The 27,559-nt window shown below is 43.9% G+C and overlaps 1 protein-coding gene across 2 annotated transcripts in view; it reads right to left on the bottom strand.

Annotated features, from left to right (window-relative positions):
• The window catches only part of cnksr1 (connector enhancer of kinase suppressor of Ras 1), a 106,027-nt gene that overhangs the window by 18,919 nt on the left and 59,549 nt on the right, over positions 1–27,559 (bottom strand). The window contains exons 8-13 of one of the 2 annotated variants that reach the window (XM_083633553.1): positions 18,033–18,101; positions 17,711–17,839; positions 14,396–14,526; positions 10,450–10,589; positions 445–614; positions 286–319 (exon numbers count right to left, since the gene is read on the bottom strand). In XM_083633553.1, coding sequence (XP_083489679.1) covers positions 286–319; positions 445–614; positions 10,450–10,589; positions 14,396–14,526; positions 17,711–17,839; positions 18,033–18,101 — 673 coding nt within the window. Of the gene's footprint in view, positions 1–285; positions 320–444; positions 615–10,449; positions 10,590–14,395; positions 14,533–17,710; positions 17,840–18,032; positions 18,102–27,559 lie in introns of both variants that reach the window. The other variant, XM_083633552.1, reaches the window with a different exon arrangement.

A 27,559-nucleotide genomic window follows, 5' to 3' on the forward strand; every position in this document is an offset into this window, starting at 1 on the left:
TGACGAAGTAAAACTATTTTTATAAGCATTTTACGAAATGTCTATGGGAAAATAAATGGCGGATGAAGATCTGGTACAGTGCTGAAGCAGGAAGTAGGCGGTCACTTTGCCTCTCTATGACACTAAATTTGCTCTGGTCTTGGGCTTTACACATTGGCCTCGACCCCCTTTGGACCTGGTCTTGACTCTAGTTGGACTGGGTCTTGGAATTGACAAGGACTTGACTAAGGTGGACTTGACACAAGCCCTGCACTAGAATGTTCTGCTTATTTATTACAATTTTACCTTTTATCGAGATCTTCTTTGGTTCCTTATTCTCCTGAAAAGAGAAACGGAGTTAATTCCTATTCATACATCAGTATTTTGTCAAAACAATAATAATAAGCAAAGCATAGTTGAACATGTCTGGCAGTGAATCTTCGTCTGGTTTTATTTTCCTCTCACCGTGTGTCCCACCATTTCAGGGCAGGAACTGACGCTAGCCCTTCCCAGGGGGGAAGGACTTCTGGGTGACACTGATCCTCGCGGAGAGCTGGGCGACAACGACCTATCTCTCCCAAGGGCTCTCCTGGGTCCGGGGGAGAGCCTTGAAACACCCAAACCCTCAGAGTCCACTGAGAAAGGCATGCACGCACGCACGCACGCACGCACACACACACACACAAACACGCACGCGCACACACACACACACACACACACACACACACACACACACACACACACACACACACACACACACACACACACACACACACACAAAATCCTGTTTTAACCTTAGCAGTTAAAATATTAGTATCTAGCACAGTAGGATAATTTCGGTTGACAATAGGGCTGTCAAAGAATATTCTATATTCAAATATATATCCTAATATTAAAATTAAAATAATATTCGAATATGAAAATTAATATTCGGGGTTGTTGTTGTTGTTGTTATTATTATTAGGGGTCCAAGCACGAAGTGCGTGGATCCCTATTGTATCTGTTCCGATTATTTATTTATTTTTTCTTCTTCTCCGGTAAAACTGTATGTACAGCAGAAACTGTAAGGCTCAGCATAGCCAGACTGGGCACATAGATTGTAAATGTGCCTCACTACTCAGAAACAAAAAATTACCCATATCGGCCAGATGGTGGCGCTATAACAGACCATTTCGCGTTATGGTCCATATCTTCTGAACCGTGAGGCGTAGAATCAAAATTCCACTTCGGCTGTATTCCCTGGATCAATACGCATCTATCCATATAGGCCACGCCCATTTGCGTGTGCCTAGATTTTCGGCCATTTTGAATTTTATCTAAAACCTACTTTTGCTATCTCCTCCCAGGCCATTTGCCTGAATGAGCCTAAACTTTTTCTGTGGCATCTCTGGACTTACCTGACTCAAAGTTATTAAAGGATTTTGGATACGTGAAACCGTCTTGAAATGATAAATGTTTAAACTTTTGTGTATTTACTTTTGTTCTTTTCCTGCCCTAAAAGTGTGTGGATCTCAGAAACCATACACCCCCCATCACCCAAACTTTCCACACAGGTTCACGACATCACCCACTACTCAGAGTAAAAAAATTACACCAATCCACCAGATGGTGGCGCTATAACAGCCAATTTCACGTTTGTCGGTCCATAACTTCTGAACTGCGAGCTGTAGAATCAAAATTCCACATCTACTGGTTTCCCTGGAGCATCATGTATCTAACCCACTAGGCCACGCCCATTTCTGCGTGGTAGATTTTCCGCCATTTTGAATTTGATCAAAAACCTACTTTTGCGAGCTCCTCCTAGACCGTTTGGCCAAATCACACAAAACTTTTTCTGGGCCATCTATGGACTACCCCGACCTAAGGTTAGTAAAGGATTTTGGATACGTGAAACCGTTTTGAAATGCTAAATCTCGAAACTTTTAATGAAACACACGCCAACACTAAATTGCCCACAACTCATTAACCGGTCAATTACAACTACTGCTGCTACTACTGCTACCACTCCCACTACTACCAACACTACTACTACTACTATTACTACTTCTGCTACTATTACTACTACTACTACTACTACTACTACTACTACTACTACTACTACTGGAAGTTGGAATGTAGCATTTTGGGTGGGGTTAATGTGTTTTGGGGTTCTGCATCTGCTGTAGCATAATACATAGTTGGTTTAGATGTCACACAGTAATGCCCGATCCACAAAGACTTGACACCCACGTTTGAATAAAAACAAGTTTATGCCATAATAAGGTTATATCCGTGCCTTGTCATTGCTGTGGAAGGATGGTGTAGGGGTAAAGTAGCAGACACCAAAGCTGGAGGTCCTAGGTTCAAACCACGGCCAGGTAACTGTTTTATTTTTTGAAAATGTAGAATAAAGGTTAATCTGAATATAATTATGTATAACGCTGCTGAATACACACTGTGTACATAGCAGAATAACTGAATATGCCTATTTATGGTAACGTCATATTTCGACGTCCTCTTGACATTCCTGTGTAGATGTCTAAATGATCCCCAAATCGGCTGTGATTTGGCCTAGTCCTGGACGTCACTGAAAGATGATATCAGAACATCATCATGATGTAATTGTGTTTGCTGGGAGCCTTCTTTCAGATATATGAAAGGAAAAACATTCCAATACATTATTGTGTCTTCAGATGTGAAAGGTCCAAAAAGAGAATTAAATCTGAATTATCCTTGTCACTCATGTGTCCAGCTCAGTGGCCTTGTGGTCTGAATGTCCGCCCTGAGACTGGGAGGTCGTGAGTTCGATCCCCGGCCGAGTCATAGCAAAGACTATAAAAATGAGACCTATTTGCCTCCCTGCTTGGCACTCAGCATCAAAGGGTTGGAATTGGGGGGTTAGATCACCATATGATTCCCGAGCGCGGCGCACGCTACCGCTCCCCCAGGGGATGGGTCAAATGCGGAGAACAAATTTCACACATTGTGTGACAATCAGTGGGACTTTACCTTTACTTTAGTTCCATTGTAACAGCACAACCCACACCAATTAGTTCAAACACCTCCATTCAGGGCAGACTTTTAATGTAAAGTGGTGGATTATGTGTGTAATACAGACATGTCCTTAATGGTAAATGGACTGCATGACAAGCTGCAATGCAAGGTGCTGGCTATAGTCATCAAAAGCAATTTCAGGGATAAAACCATCAACGTTCTGTAGTGGACGCCACTATGCCCTATGGTTTGATGTGTGTGTGGGAAAGACTCAATGACAACTGAAAATTCTGATTTCAGAACACAAAAGCTCCATCATGAGACAAGAACTAACCTCTCCTGTTGCAAAACACGTTCTTGAACACAGCCACGCAATCTCCAGCTAACATTTCCAAGATATTGAAAAAGTTCATGAAACACCGCAAAATAAGGAGGCAACATGTGGGGTTTTAATTACTATTACTGACTTAACTGTCTGAAGTTGAAAATTGTTCATCCCACATGGGGTTTGAACTTTGAGCCACAATAGTCTTTAGTTAGCATAAGTCATGAGCTTTACCAAGTGAGCTATCCAGACTGTTGTATTTAACTTTGTAGACCATATTATATGTATCTGCAGAGCCAGAGAAGTACTTGTCGTATTGACAGTATGTTCTACCCAAATACCACTTTCTGTCCAGATACTTAAAGGGATATTGTACACAAAAACTGCTTTCTATCCAAGTACTACTTCAAGTTTCAAGACATCACCCACTACTCAAAGGAAAAAATTACACCAATCCACCAGATGGTGGCGCTATAACAGCCAACCACCACTACTACTGCTGCTACTACTACTACTACTATTGGCTACTAGTGGCGGCTGTGGCTCAGGAGGTAGAGCGGGTTGTCCACTAATTAGAAGGTTGGTGGTTCGTTCCCCGGCTCCTCCAGTCCGCACGTCGAAGTGTCCTTGGGCAAGACACTGAACCCCAAATTGCTCCCGATGGCTGTGCCAGCACCCTGCGTGGCAGCTGGCCGCCTTCGGTGTGTGAATGGGTGAATGTAGGCACATTGTAAAGCGCTTTGGATAAAAGCGCTATATAAATGCAGTCCATTTACCATTTACTATTCTTAGTACTTCTGCTGCTACTACTGCTACCACTCCCTCTACTACCAACACTATTACTACTACTGCTACTACTACTACTACTAGTACTGCTTGGAAACCGTCAGGTCACCGGATCTCAACCAAACTTTGTTTACTTGTGCACATACCAAGTCTGAATAAATGTGCACTATCTGACATATACCCCCCAAGTCACCGGAAGCTTGGACCCCGCATCGCCGCTTGCGGCTATATTTATTATTATTATTATTTTACATTCAACCAGGTAAAAAAAACTGGCCAAGAGGGCAACATAAAAACATACATCGTTTGCCTGATTATTTAAAAACATTACAAAAGTGTAGGCAGCTACTGTACTAATGCTGACAGAATAAATAAAAAAAACAATGTTTATGTTGGGGGGGAGAAATATGTTCTAATAAATATACCCAGTAGTAGTTAGATAAGCTCTCTGGTTGTATTGGTTTACGAAGGTAAAATAAAAAATAACACAAAAAATATTCAAATATGATTTTGGACCAATTTTGACAGCCCTAGTTGACAATAGTCTAAAAATCTGAGGTTTTCAAAGTGGGAGGCGGGCCTCCCCAGGGGGGCTCCAAACAGTTTCAGGGGAGGCCCAGTGGAAGTGAAAACATTATATTAGTTATCAAAATGAGAACACATAGAATAGCCTAAACATGTGTGATTTGGTTAAAGAGATTTGACTGTTTGTCGCACTTTCCCAGAGTCAGAAACAAATCAATGCCTTCAGACAGACGTTTTGATGTGTTGGGTATAGTCTGAACTCTGAAGTACAGTATGTTAAGCAGCAACATCAGGCGATCTTGGCTCAATTGTTGGGTGTCTATGGGATCAAATAACATAACCATGATCCCATATGGAATTGAGCGAGGGGGTTTGGTTCCAGCCTTAAAACGTGTTATAGTGTGTAACGATTGATCTAAATGTCTATGGAGAAAAATTAATAAGGAATTCACTTCCAGTGAAAAGTGGGCGGTCACTGTTGATCTCTACAGTGTCCTAGTTGGCAAAACTCATTGATCTGCATGACACCACGAGCACTAAATCCACTAAGCTAATTGCTACTCTGACTACTTCAGCAGAGACATGAACAGAAACTAATGCTATTAGTGGCCAACCTCAGCCACCTGATGTCACTGTTTCTAATCTAGAAGTTGTGCCCTGTTACGAATGCCTGTTGCGCAGAGTAATCTAGTAAGAGAGCGGTGTCAGAGGAAGGTCCGAATGCGTGACTCAGTAGCCAATGAATAGCCAGGAGGGGGGTCTCGCGCTACGTTTGAATGCTAAAATAAAGCTGATAATATACACTTTGATTCTTTAAACATTGGACCTTTTCAAAGTACAACACAAACTGTCCATTTTGCTGCAACTCGACAGCACTGCTTCATCCAGGACCTTACTTCCTGGAACTCTTGAGATTTAAAGAGAGAGTGATGCCCTGTTACCTCCACACCAGAGTGATTTAAAGAGAGAGTGATGCCCTGTTACCTCCACACCAGAGTGATTTAAAGAGAGAGTGATGCCCTGTTACCTCCACACCAGAGTGATTTAAAGAGAGAGTGACACACTGTTACCTCCACACCAGAGTGATTTAAAGAGAGAGTGACGCCCTGTTACCTCCACACCAGAGTGATTTAAAGAGAGAGTGACGCCCTGTTACCTCCACACCAGAGTGATTTAAAGAGAGAGTGATGCCCTGTTACCTCCACACCAGAGTGATTTAAAGAGAGTGTGATGCCCTGTTACCTCCACACCAGAGTGATTTAAAGAGAGAGTGGTGCCCTGTTACCTCCACACCAGAGTGATTTAAAGAGAGAGTGGTGCCCTGTTACCTCCACACCAGAGTGATTTAAAGAGAGAGTGATGCCCTGTTACCTCCACACCAGAGTGATTTAAAGAGAGAGTGATGCCCTGTTACCTCCACACCAGAGTGATTTAAAGAGAGTGTGATGCCCTGTTACCTCCACACCAGAGTGATTTAAAGAGAGAGTGGTGCCCTGTTACCTCCACACCAGAATGATTTAAAGAGAGAGTGGTGCCCTGTTACCTCCACACCAGAGTGATTTAAAGAGAGTGTGATGCCCTGTTACCTCCACACCAGAGTGATTTAAAGAGAGAGTGATGCCCTGTTACCTCCACACCAGAGTGATTTAAAGAGAGAGTGATGCCCTGTTACCTCCACACCAGAGTGATTTAAAGAGAGAGTGACACCCTGTTACCTCCACACCAGAGTGATTTAAAGAGAGAGTGGTGCCCTGTTACCTCCACACCAGAGTGATTTAAAGAGAGAGTGATGCCCTGTTACCTCCACACCAGAGTGATTTAAAGAGAGTGTGATGCCCTGTTACCTCCACACCAGAGTGATTTAAAGAGAGAGTGATGCCCTGTTACCTCCACACCAGAGTGATTTAAAGAGAGTGTGATGCCCTGTTACCTCCACACCAGAGTGATTTAAAGAGAGTGTGATGCCCTGTTACCTCCACACCAGAGTGATTTAAAGAGAGAGTGGTGCCCTGTTACCTCCACACCAGAGTGATTTAAAGAGAGAGTGATGCCCTGTTACCTCCACACCAGAGTGATTTAAAGAGAGTGTGATGCCCTGTTACCTCCACACCAGAGTGATTTAAAGAGAGAGTGATGCCCTGTTACCTCCACACCAGAGTGATTTAAAGAGAGAGTGACACACTGTTACCTCCACACCAGAGTGATTTAAAGAGAGAGTGATGCCCTGTTACCTCCACACCAGAGTGATTTAAAGAGAGAGTGACACACTGTTACCTCCACACCAGAGTGATTTAAAGAGAGAGTGACGCCCTGTTACCTCCACACCAGAGTGATTTAAAGAGAGAGTGGTGCCCTGTTACCTCCACACCAGAGTGATTTAAAGAGAGAGTGATGCCCTGTTACCTCCACACCAGAGTGATTTAAAGAGAGAGTGATGCCCTGTTACCTCCACACCAGAGTGATTTAAAGAGAGAGTGATGCCCTGTTACCTCCACACCAGAGTGATTTAAAGAGAGAGTGACGCCCTGTTACCTCCACACCAGAGTGATTTAAAGAGAGAGTGATGCCCTGTTACCTCCACACCAGAGTGATTTAAAGAGAGAGTGATGCCCTGTTACCTCCACACCAGAGTGATTTAAAGAGAGAGTGATGCCCTGTAACCTCCACACCAGAGTGATTTAAAGAGAGAGTGACACACTGTTACCTCCACACCAGAGTGATTTAAAGAGAGAGTGATGCCCTGTTACCTCCACACCAGAGTGATTTAAAGAGAGAGTGACGCCCTGTTACCTCCACACCAGAGTGATTTAAAGAGAGAGTGACACACTGTTACCTCCACACCAGAGTGATTTAAAGAGAGAGTGATGCCCTGTTACCTCCACACCAGAGTGATTTAAAGAGAGAGTGATGCCCTGTTACCTCCACACCAGAGTGATTTAAAGAGAGAGTGACGCCCTGTTACCTCCACACCAGAGTGATTTAAAGAGAGAGTGACACACTGTTACCTCCACACCAGAGTGATTTAAAGAGAGAGTGACGCCCTGTTACCTCCACACCAGAGTGATTTAAAGAGAGAGTGATGCCCTGTTACCTCCACACCAGAGTGATTTAAAGAGAGAGTGATGCCCTGTTACCTCCACACCAGAGTGATTTAAAGAGAGAGTGACACACTGTTACCTCCACACCAGAGTGATTTAAAGAGAGAGTGACGCCCTGTTACCTCCACACCAGAGTGATTTAAAGAGAGAGTGACGCCCTGTTACCTCCACACCAGAGTGATTTAAAGAGAGAGTGATGCCCTGTTACCTCCACACCAGAGTGATTTAAAGAGAGAGTGATGCCCTGTTACCTCCACACCAGAGTGATTTAAAGAGAGAGTGATGCCCTGTTACCTCCACACCAGAGTGATTTAAAGAGAGAGTGATGCCCTGTTACCTCCACACCAGAGTGATTTAAAGAGAGAGTGACGCCCTGTTACCTCCACACCAGAGTGATTTAAAGAGAGAGTGACACCCTGTTACCTCCACACCAGAGTGATTTAAAGAGAGAGTGATGCCCTGTTACCTCCACACCAGAGTGATTTAAAGAGAGAGTGACGCCCTGTTACCTCCACACCAGAGTGATTTAAAGAGAGAGTGACACCCTGTTACCTCCACACCAGAGTGATTTAAAGAGAGAGTGATGCCCTGTTACCTCCACACCAGAGTGATTTAAAGAGAGAGTGACACCCTGTTACCTCCACACCAGAGTGATTTAAAGAGAGAGTGACACCCTGTTACCTCCACACCAGAGTGATTTAAAGAGAGAGTGACACCCTGTTACCTCCACACCAGAGTGATTTAAAGAGAGAGTGATGCCCTGTTACCTCCACACCAGAGTGATTTAAAGAGAGAGTGATGCCCTGTTACCTCCACACCAGAGTGATTTAAAGAGAGAGTGATGCCCTGTTACCTCCACACCAGAGTGATTTAAAGAGAGAGTGACACACTGTTACCTCCACACCAGAGTGATTTAAAGAGAGAGTGATGCCCTGTTACCTCCACACCAGAGTGATTTAACGAGAGAGTGATGCCCTGTTACCTCCACACCAGAGTGATTTAAAGAGAGAGTGATGCCCTGTTACCTCCACACCAGAGTGATTTAAAGAGAGAGTGATGCCCTGTTACCTCCACACCAGAGTGATTTAAAGAGAGAGTGACGCCCTGTTACCTCCACACAAGAGTGATTTAAAGAGAGAGTGATGCCCTGTTACCTCCACACCAGAGTGATTTAAAGAGAGAGTGACACACTGTTACCTCCACACCAGAGTGATTTAAAGAGAGAGTGACGCCCTGTTACCTCCACACCAGAGTGATTTAAAGAGAGAGTGATGCCCTGTTACCTCCACACCAGAGTGATTTAAAGAGAGAGTGATGCCCTGTTACCTCCACACCAGAGTGATTTAAAGAGAGAGTGATGCCAACGGAGGTCCAAAAAGCTTGATAGTCATGTGACTAGCTATGGTGTGTGCGGGGGAGTATGTTCCAGGATATGTTTGAATGCAAGCTGATACTATTCCATTTGATTCTTTAAACATCTTAGCCTTTAAAAGTACATCACAAACATTCCATTCCGCTGCAACTTGACAGCGCTGCTTAACCCAGAAACGTACTTCCGGGAACTACTGCGAGGTAAAAAAAAAACTGGTCCATTGGAGTGAATGGAGATGACTCTTACCCTTGGTTCAAACCAAAAGCATCTCAGAAGCAGCGCTTCACGGAAGCGTCGAGCAGGAGCCTTGCCATTCACATAAGAAGCACTCTGTTTTGCTCCACGCCTCGCTCTGATTTGCCCCACGCTGCCCTGCCCCCGCTCACAACTTGCATTGACGTCATGCCTGGCTGCTCACGGTCTGCTCGCTGCTCGTGTGAAAAATAGACCAGACGCCGAAACTATCGCTGCAGCACGCGTGCAGCGTGCAGCTTCAGCGTGGTGAGGCAACGCGCTGCGGCCGGTGCGATCGGTCTCCGCTGTTAACAAGGACGGCGAAATCAAAGCGTTGCTTCAGCGTAGGATAGGCGTCTAGCAGTCCATGCATGTCATGATATTTTCTCATTTGTCATACTGTATAACCGTTTGGGGCCAGACCAATCAAACTACAAATCACACTCATTAGATCAGTATATAAACAGGCACTGAATGTAATGCATAAGAAAGCAGCCAGATGGCACCATTGCCAAATTCTCCAGAAATATAAGCTACTAAGTTTTGACAGTTGTGTTGACTTTTCATTTATAAAACTGATTTTTAAATGTGTAAACAGCCTTGCCCCTGAAATACTCTGTCAATTGGTAAACAGACAAGAGCGTGGGATCAGAACTAGAGGTGCAACAAGTGGAAACTGTAGAGCCACAAAAGACAGAACAACATTGGGTCAGTCATCTTTCTCAGTAAGAGGAACACAGCTGTGGAATGCAGTTGAAGGTTTTGAACACACATGTAAAACAATGGCTGAAACAGAAACACGCCTGTTCACAGGCTTGTTTCTTTCTCTTTTGTCCCTCTCACATGTAACCTTCAGTCAATGTTGTCTCAGTTACTGTCTGTAAAGGTTGTTTGTTTAATGTTTGTTTTATTGTGCATTTTATGGTGTATTAGTTCTCCTTTTTAATGATGTATTAGATTGTTTTATAGGACTGTATATGTATGTATGTATTTTCAAAAAGCCTAACTAGGGAGAAGGGCTGCAACTTAGCTATGGCTAGAAGTCCTCGGGTTGCACTTTATTTAAATGTAGCAATGCTTATGTATTGCCCCTGTCAAATGAATAAATGAATAAATTAAATAAATAAATAAAAATGGCCGTGCTCCGCACTACACACCTGACAGTGATGACAGCCTCCCCTGCTGGTTTTGGTGTGAAGTGACAGTCAGAGTGCCTTCCAGCCCCCTGTCAGAGGACAGTTCTGACTCCTCCTGTCCCATAGGCCGCGGAGGTACCTCTGGCCCGTGGATGGCCTTTCTGGATGAGAAGTATGGGAGGAGGAGTGGAACAACTTAACTATCACTGGTATAAACTGGTCACAACACCAACTTTGCATCACATACAAGACGTCATCGGAAATCACTCTATTAATAGCCCTGTTCCAAACCAGTCCCTATTACAGAAATAGTGGATGATATAGTTGTGTGTTGGCCATTTTGTACTAGTGTCCGAATTCTCAAGTGTTAATTCGATTCACTATATAGTCCACTATAACATACCCACGATGCACTGCAATTTCTAGTGAACAGCGGATAGTACCCTACATTTTCTCCCATATACCACAATGCAATGCTGCCGTGTTTACCAAAGGAGAAGAAGAGTGAGGTAGTGTCCGAAACTTGTTTGGTCGTTCTGTAGTTCACTATATAAACACTACATTCCCCAGTAGTTCACTATATAAACACTACATTCCCCAGTAGTTCACTATATAAACACTACATTCCCCAGTAGTTCACTATATAAACACTACATTCCCCAGTAGTTCACTATATAAACACTACATTCCCCAATAGTTCACTATATAAACACTACATTCCCCAGTAGTTCACTATATAAACACTACATTCCCCAGTAGTTCACTATATAAACACTACATTCCCCAGTAGTTCACTATATAAACACTACATTCCCCAGTAGTTCACTATATAAACACTACATTCCCCAGTAGTTCACTATATAAACACTACATTCCCCAGTAGTTCACTATATAAACACTACATTCCCCAGTAGTTCACTATATAAACACTACATTCCCCAGTAGTTCACTATATAAACACTACATTCCCCAGTAGTTCACTATATAAACACTACATTCCCCAGTAGTTCACTATATAAACACTACATTCCCCAGTAGTTCACTATATAAACACTACATTCCCCAGTAGTTCACTATATAAACACTACATTCCCCAGTAGTTCACTATATAAACACTACATTCCCCAGTAGTTCACTATATAAACACTACATTCCCCAGTAGTTCACTATATAAACACTACATTCCCCAGTAGTTCACTATATAAACACTACATTCCCCAAATACAGTAGTTCACTATATAAACACTACATTCCCCAGTAGTTCACTATATGAACACTACATTCCCCAAATACAGTAGTTCACTCAACAGTATGACAAACACTACATGGGGAATAGTGATTGAGTGAACGAGTGAACCATTCCAAACACGTTCTATCCCTCACTACCAATAGCATAGCTATATATATATACTGTATATATATTAGGGGTGGGGGAAAAAATCGATTCACCTAAGTATCGCGATTTTTAATGTCACGATTTTTTGGATCGATCTTTTATTCCAGAATCGATAATCGCAAATTAAATTTTTTTTTTTTTTTTTTTTTTTTTTGGGTGCTTGCAGTCAGGCCACTCACTGAACAGCAGGCCAGGCGCCGCCTACTGGTTTACTAGTGGTTTTATTACTTTATTAGTTAGTCTGAAGTAATAATTACACTTCAGGGTTAAAGTGGGTGCATCTCATTGTAAAATCTGGCTTCAAACGGCCCAAATTTCACGCGCGTTGGCCCATATCGGCCTGGCCTGCTTGGTATCTAATGCCCGGCCTGAATTATGATCCCAGTCCGCCCCTGTTTTTAACTATATCGCCCAGCCCTACTCATGATATATAATATACAGTCTCTAGTGTATGATTCAACTTTTCCCATGTTCTAATCTAGTGTAAAAAAGCAAACAAACTGAAAAAATAAAAGAAAAAAATAAACAAAAATCGCAATAAATCGTAATATCGAATCGCAATAATCGTAGAATCGCAATACTTAAGAATCGCAATACTTAAGAATCGCAATATAAATCGAATCGGCACCCAAGAATCGTGATAGTATCGAATCGGGAGATAAGTGAATCGCCACAGCCCTAATATATATATATATATATATATATATTATATAATAATATATAATAACTACCAATAGCATAAGAAATAGAGTCCTGAGCACTTCAGCTCTGCTGGAGAGTGGAACCAGACAGTAGGAGGCACAGAGGCACACAGCCAATTACATTTTTAGTGATGGTGCAACAAGCCTTCAGAAGATAATAAAAAAAACATTGTAAAAAGGAGGAAATATGACTCTAAACTGCTTTTAGTCTAATAGAGTTTCGACTTGAATGAATTTGTTATTGCCTCAGAGAAACAGGAGTTGCAGAGCATGACACTACTGTATGACAGGGTTATTTACAGCCTTAGTACACCATGTCCTCCCTGCTCTCTCTGTTTGTTTCACTGCTTTACTGCAACTCTCATCTTTTCTCTGCCTCCCCATGATTGACTTTGATCTATCCCAGCCTCCCTGCTTCTTCATCTCCTCTGTTCCTCTCGTCTTCTTCAGCTCCTCTGTTCCTCTCGTCTTCTTCATGTCCTCTGTTCCTCTCATGTCCAGGCACTCGTGCTTTGTGGACGTGCATTATGGCCTCTATGGCATTTGCAGTATGACCTCATGGCAAAGGTCAAAGGGTTTGTGGGAGAGAGGAAACACATTCTTTTCTGAGATTTAGCTCTCGACTACTGAGTTGATTCAAACTTACTCCCAACCTGCTCTGTCTGCATGGGGGATTCAGGCAGAGTAATTATTAAGCTTATTAAGCCTATAGTAATTATTAATTTCCCTCCTGCTGCCCCCGGTCGCTGCTCCACCCTCTGCCGATCTGGGGAGAGCCATAGACTAGCACCGTGCTTCCTCCGACACATGCGCAGTTGCCAACCGCTTCTTTTCACCTGACAGCTGGGAGCTTCACCGGCAGGACGTTTAGCACGTGGGAGGATCACACTATTCCCACCAGTTCCCTTCCGCCCTGAACAGGCGCCATGACCGACCAGAGGAGGCGCTAGTGCAGCAACCAGGAAACATACCTCTAATCCGGCTTCCCTCCCGCAGACACCAGCCAATCGTGCCTGTATGGACACCAGAAGCGTCTTGTCACCTAAAAGACAAGGACCTGACAGAAGCATCTTGTCACCTAAAAGACAAGGACCTGACAGAAGCATCTTCTCACCTAAAAGACAAGGACCTGACAGAAGCATCTTGTCACCTAAAAGACAAGGACCTGACAGAAGCATCTTGTCACCTAAAAGACAAGGACCTGACAGAAGCATCTTCTCACCTAAAAGACAAGGACCTGACAGAAGCATCTTGTCACCTAAAAGACAAGGACCTGACAGAAGCATCTTGTCACCTAAAAGACAAGGACCTGACAGAAACGTCTTCTCACCTAAAAGACAAGGACCTGACAGAAGCATCTTCTCACCTAAAAGACAAGGACCTGACAGAAACGTCTTCTCACCTAAAAGACAAGGACCTGACAGAAGCATCTTGTCACCTAAAAGACAAGGACCTGACAGAAGCATCTTCTCACCTAAAAGACAAGGACCTGACAGAAGCATCTTGTCACCTAAAAGACAAGGACCTGACAGAAACGTCTTCTCACCTAAAAGACAAGGACCTGACAGAAGCATCTTGTCACCTAAAAGACAAGGACCTGACAGAAGCATCTTGTCACCTAAAAGACAAGGACCTGACAGAAGCGTCTTCTCACCTAAAAGACAAGGACCTGACAGAAGCATCTTGTCACCTAAAAGACAAGGACCTGACAGAAGCATCTTGTCACCTAAAAGACAAGGACCTGACAGAAGCGTTTTCTCACCTAAAAGACAAGGACCTGACAGAAGCGTCTTCTCACCTAAAAGACAAGGACCTGACAGAAGCATCTTCTCACCTAAAAGACAAGGACCTGACAGAAGCATCTTCTCACCTAAAAGACAAGGACCTGACAGAAGCCGCTACCCTCTCAAATATGGAGTGCCTCTGATTCTGCTCCTCCTCTTCCTCCTCTTCCTCTTGCTCCTGCTCCTCTTCTTCTTCTTCTTCCTCCTCCTCCTCCTCCTCCTCCTGAAAAGAAATAAGCAGAGATACACGCATGTGAGTGTGCAATGTGCATACACGTGCAAGTGTGTGTGTTTGCATGCATGTGTGTGTGTGTGTGTGTGTGTGTGTGTGTGTGTTTGCATGTGTGTATGTGTGTGTGTGTGTGTGTGTGTGTGTGTGTGTGTGTGTGTGTGTGTGTGTGTTTATGTGTGTGTGTGTGTGAGGGTAAGGAGGTGGATGTCATGTGGATTGTAATGGCTGCCTTTTCCTGAGGCCGCCGTCCACACGCTCTGTGCTCTGTGGCTTAGGAGATGAAAAAACAAAAACAAAACACATACACACACACACACACACACACACACACACACACTGTGTGTGTGTGTGTATTATCACGGCTATAGTCACAAGGGGATGTGAAATACGCTGTGTGTGTGTGTGTGTGTGTGTGTGTGTGTGTGTGTATGTGTGTGTGTGCGCGTGCGTGCGTGCGTGCGTGCATGCGTGTGTGTGTGTGTGTGTGCGTGTGCGTGTGAGAGTGCATGTGTGTGTGTGTGCGTGCCTGGGGGCCAATATGTTAGTTCAGAGACAAACAATACAGTTGGCATGGTGAAGACTACTGAGAGCATGTTGGGAAGCGGAAGTGGTCATGGAAACAAAAGTGTGAGGAAGAGGAAATCACAGAGGGGATTCTTGTGAATGGAGACTGCAGGCTCCTCCTCCTACCTAAACTATGTAAACACAGCAAGGTAGTTCCAGACTGCAGGCTCCTCCTCCTACCTAAACCATGTAAACACAGCAAGGTAGTTCCAGACTGCAGGCTCCTCCTCCTACCTAAAGCATGTAAACACAGCAAGGTAGTTCCAGACTGCAGGCTCCTCCTCCTACCTAAACCATGTAAACACAGCAAGGTAGTTCCAGACTGCAGGCTCCTCCTCCTACCTAAACTATGTAAACACAGCAAGGTAGTTCCAGACTGCAGGCTCCTCCTCCTACCTAAACCATGTAAACACAGAAAGGTAGTTCCAGACTGCAGGCTCCTCCTCCTACCTAAATTATGTAAACACAGCAAGGTAGTTCCAGACTGCAGGCTCCTCCTCCTACCTAAACTATGTAAACACAGCAAGGTAGTTCCAGACTGCAGGCTCCTCCTCCTACCTAAACTATGTAAACACAGCAAGGTAGTTCCAGACTGCAGGCTCCTCCTCCTACCTAAACCATGTAAACACAGCAAGGTAGTTCCAGACTGCAGGCTCCTCCTCCTACCTAAACCATGTAAACACAGCAAGGTAGTTCCAGACTGCAGGCTTCTCCTCCTATCTCAACTATGTAAACACAGCAAGGTAGATCCAGACTGCAGGCTCCTCCTCCTACCTAAACTATGTAAACACAGCAAGGTAGTTCCAGACTGCAGGCTCCTCCTCCTACCTAAACCATGTAAACACAGCAAGGTAGATCCAGACTGCAGGCTCCTCCTCCTACCTAAACTATGTAAACACAGCAAGGTAGTTCCAGACTGCAGGCTCCTCCTCCTACCTAAACCATGTAAACACAGCAAGGTAGTTCCAGACTGCAGGCTCCTCCTCCTACCTAAAGCATGTAAACACAGCAAGGTAGTTCCAGACTGCAGGCTCCTCCTCCTACCTAAACTATGTAAACACAGCAAGGTAGTTCCAGACTGCAGGCTCCTCCTCCTACCTAAACTATGTAAACACAGCAAGGTAGTTCCAGACTGCAGGCTCCTCCTCCTACCTAAACCATGTAAACACAGCAAGGTAGATCCAGACTGCAGGCTCCTCCTCCTACCTAAACTATGTAAACACAGCAAGGTAGTTCCAGACTGCAGGCTCCTCCTCCTACCTAAACCATGTAAACACAGCAAGGTAGATCCAGACTGCAGGCTCCTCCTCCTACCTAAACTATGTAAACACAGCAAGGTAGTTCCAGACTGCAGGCTCCTCCTCCTACCTAAACCATGTAAACACAGCAAGGTAGTTCCAGACTGCAGGCTCCTCCTCCTACCTAAAGCATGTAAACACAGCAAGGTAGTTCCAGACTGCAGGCTCCTCCTCCTACCTAAACTATGTAAACACAGCAAGGTAGTTCCAGACTGCAGGCTCCTCCTCCTACCTAAACTATGTAAACACAGCAAGGTAGTTCCAGACTGCAGGCTCCTCCTCCTACCTAAACCATGTAAACACAGCAAGGTAGATCCAGACTGCAGGCTCCTCCTCCTACCTAAACTATGTAAACACAGCAAGGTAGTTCCAGACTGCAGGCTCCTCCTCCTACCTAAACCATGTAAACACAGCAAGGTAGTTCCAGACTGCAGGCTCCTCCTCCTACCTAAAGCATGTAAACACAGCAAGGTAGTTCCAGACTGCAGGCTCCTCCTCCTACCTAAACTATGTAAACACAGCAAGGTAGTTCCAGACTGCAGGCTCCTCCTCCTACCTAAACTATGTAAACACAGCAAGGTAGTTCCAGACTGCAGGCTCCTCCTCCTACCTAAACTATGTAAACACAGCAAGGTAGTTCCAGACTGCAGGCTCTTCCTCCTACCTAAACTATGTAAACACAGCAAGGTAGTTCCAGACTGCAGGCTCCTCCTCCTACCTAAACTATGTAAACACAGCAAGGTAGTTCCAGACTGGAGGCTCCTCCTCCTACCTAAACCATGTAAACACAGCAAGGTAGTTCCAGACTGCAGGTTCCTCCTCCTACCTAAACTATGTAAACACAGCAAGGTAGATCCAGACTGCAGGCTCCTCCTACCTAAACCATGTACACAACAAAGTAGTTCCAGAAAAATTTGACTTGATGTGTGACTTTCACCTCTGGCTCTCATTATCCTTTATTGAAAGTCAATAGGGTGCCTAAGTCAAACCTTCTTCCGGGTTCAGCATTGTAAGGGATTTCATTTCCCATTCATTTTCCATAGATATTTCGGAAAAGAAAAGAAAAGAAAAAACATTATACAAATAGTTTTCCTTGGTCAAACCAATTCAGCTTATCCAGAATCAGGTGAGACCATAGAACATTTCACTTTGACCAAAAAAGAAAATAAAAAAAAATGTTTTTTTTTAGTTTTGGTTCGAGTGAAATGTTCTATGGTCTCTCCTGATTCTGAATACAGCTGAATCACATGGTTTGACCAATATAAGGATTTTTCAGCTGATTGAGATATGAGGTGAGTAGACGTGACCTGTGGAGAGGGGGGCTTCTGGACTGTGTCTCTGCGTCGGAGAGACCCGGGGATCTTCTTCAGGACCAGAGTCACTCCACGGGGATTCTCCTGGAGCTTCTTCACCAGGTTAGCTCTGCTCCATCCCACCTGATCCAGCAAAACAGATTGACGGTCATCAGTTCGAAACAGTTTACAAGTACAATGATGTCGTCAAATTGATAGCTTGAAGCTTACAGCATTTCCCAGTACATACTGACACAAATGGACCACGCCTGGGTCAGGGCAAGAAACATGCATATCCATGCATTCTGATGCATCCACACAACACAAAGACACTCACCACTATCTGGCCATTGACTTGAATCACTTCATCACCAGCCAGGATCTTCTCACAGAATTCAGCTGGAGACTGCAAAAGGAAACGGGCAAAAGACACAAATTAGAACTCAACAGAAACAGCCAACAGGCCAATATCTCACATTGTAACTTGGCATAACTTTAGCTGACTTATCCACAGCAATGAGTAAGAGATGAGCAATGACTGACCAGGTTATGTACATTTATAAAACGGCTCTCTCAAATCAAGCAATCTGATTGGTTCACAGCCATTGTATAATTCCAGTAACCGAGTTCAATAACCCATGGCCATGAGTTATTGGTTGCCATGGCAACTCTCTTACTAAAAGGCAGCGCTGCGCTCGAGCCAAACAGCTTTCTCCTGATCTGCTGTATGGAGGGTCACTAGTCCTTCAAGTCTTGTACAATGAGTCATTATGGACGCATGATGGCGCAACTCTCTTACTAAAAGTACCTCAAAAACAAAATGGCGGAGACAGCTTTCAGATCCTTGTGAATCGATCTTCGCTTATAACTTTACTAATACTTTGCAGAAAATGATGTTTTGTACAAGAATAGACGCGGGCTAATGTCTTAACCCCTCTCTCGCGCGCCCTCACTCTTAAAGGAGAATTTCGTTTTTTTTTAACCTGGAGCCATTTCCTGGCATTAATTATGATTTGGCCACTCACCTAGCGATGTCTGCAGCGTTTCTGGGCGTCCTAGCGTTGTTTTGAGATCAATATCGTCCAAGTCAGTCGTAAAATGGAGTTGATTTGGGGCCAAGTGGTAGCCTGTATTTCCTGCATCTAAATAGCTATTTTTCTTCCCGTTTTCGCCACATATCGCCCTAATCTGATCCGTCAACATCCAGCCGAGTGTTATTTCCCCCCAGGCTGTTTCCTGGAGTGCACAGGGATCAAATTACCTCAAACGTGATCTAGGTCACCAAGTCTCGTGAAGTCCCGCGATACTTTCCTGTCGACTGGCCAAATACAGGCAGGACGCTTTGCGGTCGTGGTTTTAGCGTAACCTATGTGGGGTTTGGCGTAACCTATGTGGGATTCGAAATAACGAAGGTTATGCCAAACCCCACATAGGTTACGCTAAAACCACGACCGCAAAGCGTCCTGCCTGTATTTGGCCAGTCGACAGGAAAGTATCGCGGGACTTCACGAGACTTGGTGACCTAGATCACGTTTGAGGTAATTTGATCCCTGTGCACTCCAGGAAACAGCCTGGGGTGAAATAACACTCGGCTGGATGTTGACGGATCAGATTACGGCGATATTTGGCGAAAAAGGGAAGAAAAATAGCTATTTAGATGCAGGAAATACAGGCTCACACTTGGCCCCAAATCAACTCCACTTTACGACTGACTTGGACGCTATTGATATCAAAACAACGCTAGGACGCCCAGATACGCCGCGGGGATCGCCTGGTGAGTGGACAATTCATAATTAATGGCAGGAGATGGCTCCAGGTTCGAAAAAACCAAAATTCTCCTTTAACCCCGCATTTCTAAATAAGACGTAACGTTACTTGGTGTCGGCATACGGCTCTGGTGTCGGGCTTTGCGAAAAGCTCTCAGCAAGCGCCAGGATTGGCCAATGTCGACTTCAGTCTCCAGAACGATCCAATCAAATCACCCGCACGTCTATCTTCTTGCTAGAGGTCCCGCCTTACAGTAGTGTTTCAACTGACTCAGAATGACTCAGAATACCATGCCAGTCGGACTTATAGTATTATTATTATTATATTATTATACTTGGAAACCGTTTTATAAAAGCAATATAGCACTCGAGCTGCGTGGTGTTGTGGAATATATCCCGCTGATAAGCTGTTATCCCACTCGGCCTGCGGCCTCGTGGGATAACAGCTTATCAGCGGGATATATTCTCCACAACACACTTGCTCTCATGCTATATTGCTTAAGTATACATGTCTGTACATAACATGTATACATGTACATAACATCTATAGATGTCTGTACATAACATGTATACATACATGTACATTACATGTACATGTATACATGTTATGTACATGTATACATGTAATGTACATGTACATGTACATGTACATGTATACATGTACATAACATGTATACATGTACATAACCTATACATGTACATGTACATAACATATACATGTACATAACATGTATACATGTACATAACATGTATACATGTACATAACCTATACATGTACATAACATGTATACATGTACATAACCTATACATGTAAATAACATGTATACATGTACATAACCTATACATGTACATAACATGTATACATGTACATAACATGTATACATGTACATAACATGTACATACCATGTATACATGTACATAACCTATACATGTACATAACATGTATACATGTACATAACATGTATACATGTACATAACCTTTACATGTACATAACATGTATACATGTACATAACCTTTACATGTACATAACATGTATACATGTACATAACCTATACATGTACATAACTTATACATGTAAATCACATGTATACATGTACATAACCTATACATGTACATAACTTATACATGTACATAACATGTATACATGTACATAACCTACACATGTACATAACTTATACATGTACATAACATGTACATGTATACAGTAATCCATTACTGTCCTCCTGGCTACCTGACGCTATAGCTAGCTGTAAGGCCCATAGATAATGGATTACTGTCCTCCTGCCTACCTGACCCTTCTATGGCTAGCTGTATAGCCCCAAACGCACAGGGAGCGTCTGACGCTCGCGTTTTGAAGTCCACCCATTGTTTTAAACGGCCGAACACGCACCAAGAGCGTTCTGACGTGCGTCAAACTGCCTTGACGCCCGTACTCCCAACCTGTTTCCATTTTAGAGTGTCAAATGAGGTTCCAGCAGCGACCAAAGCGCTCTGAGCTCCCCCTCCCCCTCGTCTCTACTGAGCTACCCCTCCCCCTCCCTCTCTGCCTACTTTCATCCCCGTCTGTCTCGATATGCTCCTCAAACAAATCTCACGGCAGTTTAAATACAGCAAGCATGTAAATACGCTACACTATAGCGAGACGAAATGATAATAATGTTCTAAATGCATCGGCTAGCAGAATATAGCATATCCCTGGATGTCATGATGATGAGATTAGATTGGTGAAAGTTTGGACAGAATGATTGCATCATTCTCTCCCGCAGCGCTGACTTTTTCTCTCCCCCTCTGCACGGCGGCAGACAGGTAGGATGATCCACAGCCTCTGAATGACAGCGGCTCAAAACTACGGCGTACCAACTTTTTTTAAGGTCAATTGTGCCTGATTACATATAAATTAGTGGCCCTTTCCCCAAAATACTGATGGTTCTGTCATTCTGTGGTGTATACATTTCAGATCTGATGCTTGTAGTGCGCTATAGGGGCAGAAAGTTTCGCTCCCTGTGCGTTTTGGGCTTAACGCCCATAGTTAATGGATTACTGTTTTAGCTCTTCAACAGTTGTGGACGAGTACAGACTACATCAATGGAAACTGTCCCCTAAAGAGGAATTCATATTATTCCTATAATCTGACAACGATTAGTCTTTGATTTGTCAACTTTAAAGTGTTTCTCAGGGCTAGAAATGATCCAAGACCGTGCTGCGGATGTGCTCATTCCTTATGGTGATTGATCCACTAACTGTTAGTTATGGTGATCCACTAACAGTGAGTTATGGTGATTCACTAGTCTCGCTGGCCAGCCTCCCCTCCATACCATGAGAGGAGTCTGGCAGCGCAGGTCTCCATAGTGGGATTGCGATGGGCGGCACTTGGCGGCAGTGCCCTTGGAAAATAGTTTCCAACAATCCAACTTGCCGTTTTCAGTGTGTAGCAACGAGCTAGCGTGTAGGTTTCTGCCGTTAGCTTGCTAGCTAGTTAGCTAGTTAGTTAGTTATTTACAGCGACACACAGGGAGGAGGGAGCGGAAGCCGCTCTGATTGACATGGTCGGAGCCAATGACAGAGTTTGTAATAAGCCGGGAGCGGACATCCGGCAGCGACTGAAACAGTCGCTCCAATGGGAGAGCAGCTGTAGAGCAGGGGAGGGGCATTCTCCTTGTAAAGCAAACGATACAAGTTCCAGGCTCTAAGAATATTAAAGCCGCACTCCTTAATGTTAGATCGCTGTCAAATAAATCTCTCCTCATCAGTGATCTGATTACCAGTCATAATCTGGATTTAATGTTCCTCACCGAAACCTGGCTCGATATGAACAACAGAGTGGCTGTTCTGTCCGAATCAGCACCGCCTAATTATAGCTTCATTGACACTCCCAGAGCTGATAAGAGGGGGGGGGGGGGGGGGGGAGTAGCGATTGTCTTTTCTGATATGTTTCAATGTAAGCAGGTAACATTTGGAGACTTCTCATCGTTCGAATACCTTGCTGCTATTCTGAAATGTTCAACTACTGTTTTACTGCTGAATGTTTATAGACCACCAAAATACTCAGGCAGCTTTCTCGTTGAATTTGCTGATCTGCTCTCCCTAAGTTGCATGGAACATGACTGTATATCTATTGCTGGGGATTTCAATATCCATATTGATAACCCCAATGATAATTTTGCCAAAGCACTGAATATCTTGCTTGACACTTTTGATCTGTCTCAACATGTTTCAGGGCCCACTCACAACCGAGGCCATACCCTGGATTTAGTTCAATCGAAATCTCCCCTGAGATCATTAATAGGTCACAAACCGTTAAAAGACGAGACATTAATGCAGGCACCAGCGCATTGTTTATGGAGACATTTTCTTTATCTCCTCCCACATCAGCTTCTGTCAATGACATTCTTGATAACTTCAATTCAACAATCCTGAATGTTATTGATAGCGTGGCGCCTGTTAGGTTAAAAATGCTGTCTGGCAAGATTAAAGCACCCTGGAGGAATGCTGCATCTGTTAGATGCAAAAAGAAAGATTGCAGGAAAGCTGAGCGTAAATGGCGGGAAACTAATCTTCATATTCACTATGATATTTACAAAGAAAGCCTTCACTCCTACAACCTCGAACTGAAAAGGTCGAGACAATCATTCTTTTCCGATATCATTAACGAAAATGTGAACAATGCACGCATTCTATTTGCCACAGTTGATAGACTGACTAACCCGCCTCTCTGTGTAGCACCTGAGTTTCTCTCCAATGTCAAATGTAATGAGTTTGCTGCCTTTTTTACGGACAAAATTATTAATATCAGGCAGGCTATTAGTGGCTCCACACCAAGAAATGCTGTGACATCATCCCACCCACAGATCCCTAGCTCGATAAATTGTCCCAGTTCAGCGCTATCGACCACGACATCTTAGAGGAAACTGTGCAAGGCCTTAAATCATCTTCGTGCTGTCTTCCAACAAGCTTTTTTTTTATTGCAAATAGTTAATAGCTCCCTTTTGACCGGCACTTTTCCTGAGTCCTTGAAAACTACAGTTATTAAACCCCTACTAAAAAAGCGTAGCCTTGATGCATCGGGTAATCAGTAACTTCAGACCAATATCTAATCTCCCCTTTATAGGCAAAATAATTGAAAAGGTTGTTTACCTACAACTCAATAGATTCCTAACCTCAAATGATCTCCTAGATAAACTCTAATCAGGCTTTCGCCCCCATCACAGCACAGAAACCGTGCTTACTAAAGTCATACATGACATTAGAATGAACTCAGACTCAGGCAAAAATTAGATTCTAGTGCTACTGGATCTTAGCGCTGCATTTGACACTGTTGACCACTCAATATTATTGGACAGACTGGAAAACTGGGTTGGGTTATCGGGTATGGTCTTCCAGTGGTTCAGGTCGTATCTTCAAGACAGGAAGTACTTCGTCTCAATTGGCAATTACACATCTGACCTAACTAGTATGACTTGTGGGGTGCCTCAAGGATCCATTATGGGGTCCGTTCTCTTCAACCTTTATGCTCCCTCTAGGCCTAATTATGCAAAAAAACAAAGTAGCTTATCATAACTACGCAGACGACACTCAGCTGTATATAACTCTTTCCTCAGCTGACTATGCTCCCATAGAATCATTGTACCAGTGCATTGACCAAATAAATAACTGGATGCGCCAGAATTTCCTACAGCTAAACAAAGACAAAACAGAGGTGATCGTCTTTGGTCCCAAATAACAAAGGCTTAAAATCACTGCATGCCTTCAGTCTCGATCCCTGAAGCCTAAGGATCAAGTCAAAAATCTTGGCGTTATTATTGATTCCGATCTCAACTTTAACTCCCACATTAAGTCAATCAGAAAATAAGCTTTATATCATCTTAAAAATATAGCAAGAATTAGGGGCTATGTCCAGACAGGATCTAGAAAAACTAATTCACGCCTTCATCTATAGTAGGTTAGACTACTGCAATAGCCTTTCCTCTGGTCTCTCCAAAAAAGAACTTAGGCAACTTATGCTGCTGCTAGAGTTCTAACAAAGACTAAGAAAGCTGATCATATCACTCCAGTCCTTAAGTCCTTACACTGGTTGCCAGTGTGTCATAGAATAGATTTTAAAATACTGTTATTAGTCTATAAATCACTTAATGGCCTAGGCCCAAAATTCATCGCTGAATTGCTCCGACGCTACGAACCGTCTAGACCTCTCAGGTCAGCAGGGTCCAGCTTATTAACTGTCCCTAGGATCAAATCAAATCATGGGAAGGGGGAATTTACCCACTATGCTTCTGCTAGTTGGAACAAATTGCCTGAAGACCTCAGATCTGCCCCAACTTTACTTACTTTTAAAAATAGACTAAAGACTTTTATGTTTACCGTCGCTTTTAACTGCTGACAGCTGTTTCTCAATCACTATTATACAATTGGTTTTAAAACATAGATGATTGTAATTACTGCTAAAAACTGGAGGTCGGGGGGATGGTTCGGAGGGACGCACACGTAAGGGGAGCTTACTTGAGCCGTACTCGTTTTAAGCAAGGTTTAGAGAAAAAACCGGCCTGTTTGTCGACGGGCAACAGATGACGCAAGGTACAAGTGGGGGTATGCTTGGCGTCCAAACTGCAGTATAGAGGAAAAGAGGACACCGTACCCAGACCTGAGTGTTGCGCTGCAGGTCTGGGGGATGGTTACGGATATACTCACAAGAGGGTGAGGTGATGCGTCAGGAGGGACGCACGCGTAAGGGGAGCTTACTAGAGCCGTACTCATTTTAAGCAAGGTTTAGAGAAAGTGAGGGTCCCCAAGGTGCTTTTGGGGACTTGTACTTGAGACTTGGACTTGGATCGCACTTAAGTCGCCCACACATTGACTTGAGACCAGGGGCGGACTGGGATCATAATTCAGGCCGGGCATTAAATACCAAGCAGGCCAGGCCAATACGGGCCGACGCGTGTGCCAAAGGTCGGCGGCAATTTTTTTTGACCGTTTGAAGCCCAATTTGGGTCGTTTGAAGCAAGATTTACCTATTTGTTCACTAATAGAAACATCAACATTGCCTAGATAACTGCAAGTATAATATGAAGAAGTAAAACCAAAAACATGCCTCTGTACAAACACTTCACAGCAAACTTTATTTAAGGAAGAATGATCAGATCGTGCATACTGCGTTATTCTCCACAGGCTTAAGAACTAAACATCATAACAATAACAATAATAATACACATTGACATATTCTCAGTTTCATTAAACATCTTCCTGTTTAAGCAAGCTCCTAACATTAAAGACATGGTAGTGTGTTCTGCTCAAGCCCCAACCTTTGTTTCTGAAAAATTAGGTCAACAATGGTTTTAGTCTCTATAGCCTATAGCCAAGTGTTGAGCAATGCAAAACTCAAGGCTCCAACACAAGAGTCCAGAAATGAATGAGTGACATCACGGTGGCTCTGTCCATATTTTCATACCGTCTATGGTTCCGAGCTTCTGAGTCCAATTTTACAATGAGATGCACCTACTTTAACCCTGAGGTGTAATTATTACTTCAGACTAACTAATAAAGTAATAAAACCACTAGTAAACCAGTAGGCGGCGCCTGGCCTGCTGTTCAGTAAGTGGTCTGGCCACCGGGCATCGGCCCGACGTGCCCGATTATGCAGTCCGCGCCTGCTTGAGACTCATCCTCAAAGACTTGAGACTTGACTTGGGACTTGTGAACAATCTTTATTGTCTACTAATGTCAGCTAATCAATGCTTTATTTAATACTTTATTTTAATAGATAAAGGAGTGAGGATAATACAGTACGTGTGTTGAATTAATTAGTTTTAGCTAAGCAGTGTTCTAAGCAGACCGGATGGCATCCAGCAGATGGTAGAACGCTCATCCATAAGCGACTTGAGAGTTGACTTGGACTTGTCCCTCAAAGACTTGAAACTTGACTTGGATTTTTGCAAAAAATTACTTGTGAGCATCTATGATTTCTGGTCATAACTGTGAAGCATTCCAAATAATAAAGCTTGCATAAAAATAAAAGTTCGCACAAACGTTGTATGAGTGTGAAAATCCCCCGTCTCATGGCATCATCCTATAGAGTTGTTTGTGTTGAATAGAATTGTTGAAGATTACAAGGACAACAAATGTGCTTTGTGTGTGTGTGTGTGTGTGTGTGTGTGTGTGTGTGTGTGTGTGTGTGTGAGAGTGTCTGTTAGAGTGCATGTAGAAAAGCTTTGTACATTAACATGCATGTTTCCTCCATATACTGTATAACCCCCCACTAAAAAACATGCACAAGATCGTCGTCTGACCAGCGGCGGTTGGAGGTTGGTCCCTGGGTACTTCACTGCATCCTTTCACCTCAATTTGATCCATATATTCACATCCTTCTCTCTCTCTGTGTCTCTCTCTCTCTCCTGCTGTCTCCCTGCTCCTCTCTCTCTCTCTGTGTCTCTCTCTGTTCTGCTGTCTCCCTGCTCCTCTCTCTCTCTCCCTGCTCCTCTCTCTCTCTCTCTCCTGCTTTCTCCCTGCTCCTCTCTCTCTCTCTCTCTGTTCTGCTGTCTCCCTGCTCCTCTCTGTCTCTCTCTCTCTCTCTCTCTCTCTCTCTCCTGCTTTCTCCCTGCTCCTCTCTCTTTCTCTCTCTCTGTTCTGCTGTCTCCCTGCTACTCTCTCTCACTCTCTCTCTGTTCTGCTGTATTCCTGCTCCTCTCTCTCTCTCTCTCTCTCTTCTGCTGTCTCCCTGCTCCTCTCTCTCCCTGTCTCTCTCTCTCTTCTGCTGTCTCCCTGCTCCTCTCTCTCTCTCTCTGTTCTGCTGTATTCCTGCTCCTCTCTCTCTCTCTCTTCTGCTGTCTCCCTGCTCCTCTCTCTCTCTCTCTCTGTTCTGCTGTATTCCTGCTCCTCTCTCTCTCTGTCTCTCTCTTCTGCTGTCTCCCTGCTCCTCTCTCTCTGTCTCTCTCTCTTCTGCTGTCTCCCTGCTCCTCTCTCTCTCTGTCTCTCCCTCTCTTCTGCTGTCTCCCTGCTCCTCTCTCTCTCTTCTGCTGTCTCCCTGCTCCTCTCTCTCTCTGTCTCTCGCTCTTCTGCTGTCTCCCTGCTCCTCTCTCTCTCTTCTGCTGTCTCCCTGCTCCTCTC

The sequence above is a fragment of the Poromitra crassiceps genome (assembly GCF_964638095.1).
Source record: "Poromitra crassiceps genome assembly, chromosome: 3".
In the NCBI taxonomy this organism is placed as follows: Eukaryota; Metazoa; Chordata; class Actinopteri; order Beryciformes; family Melamphaidae; genus Poromitra; species Poromitra crassiceps.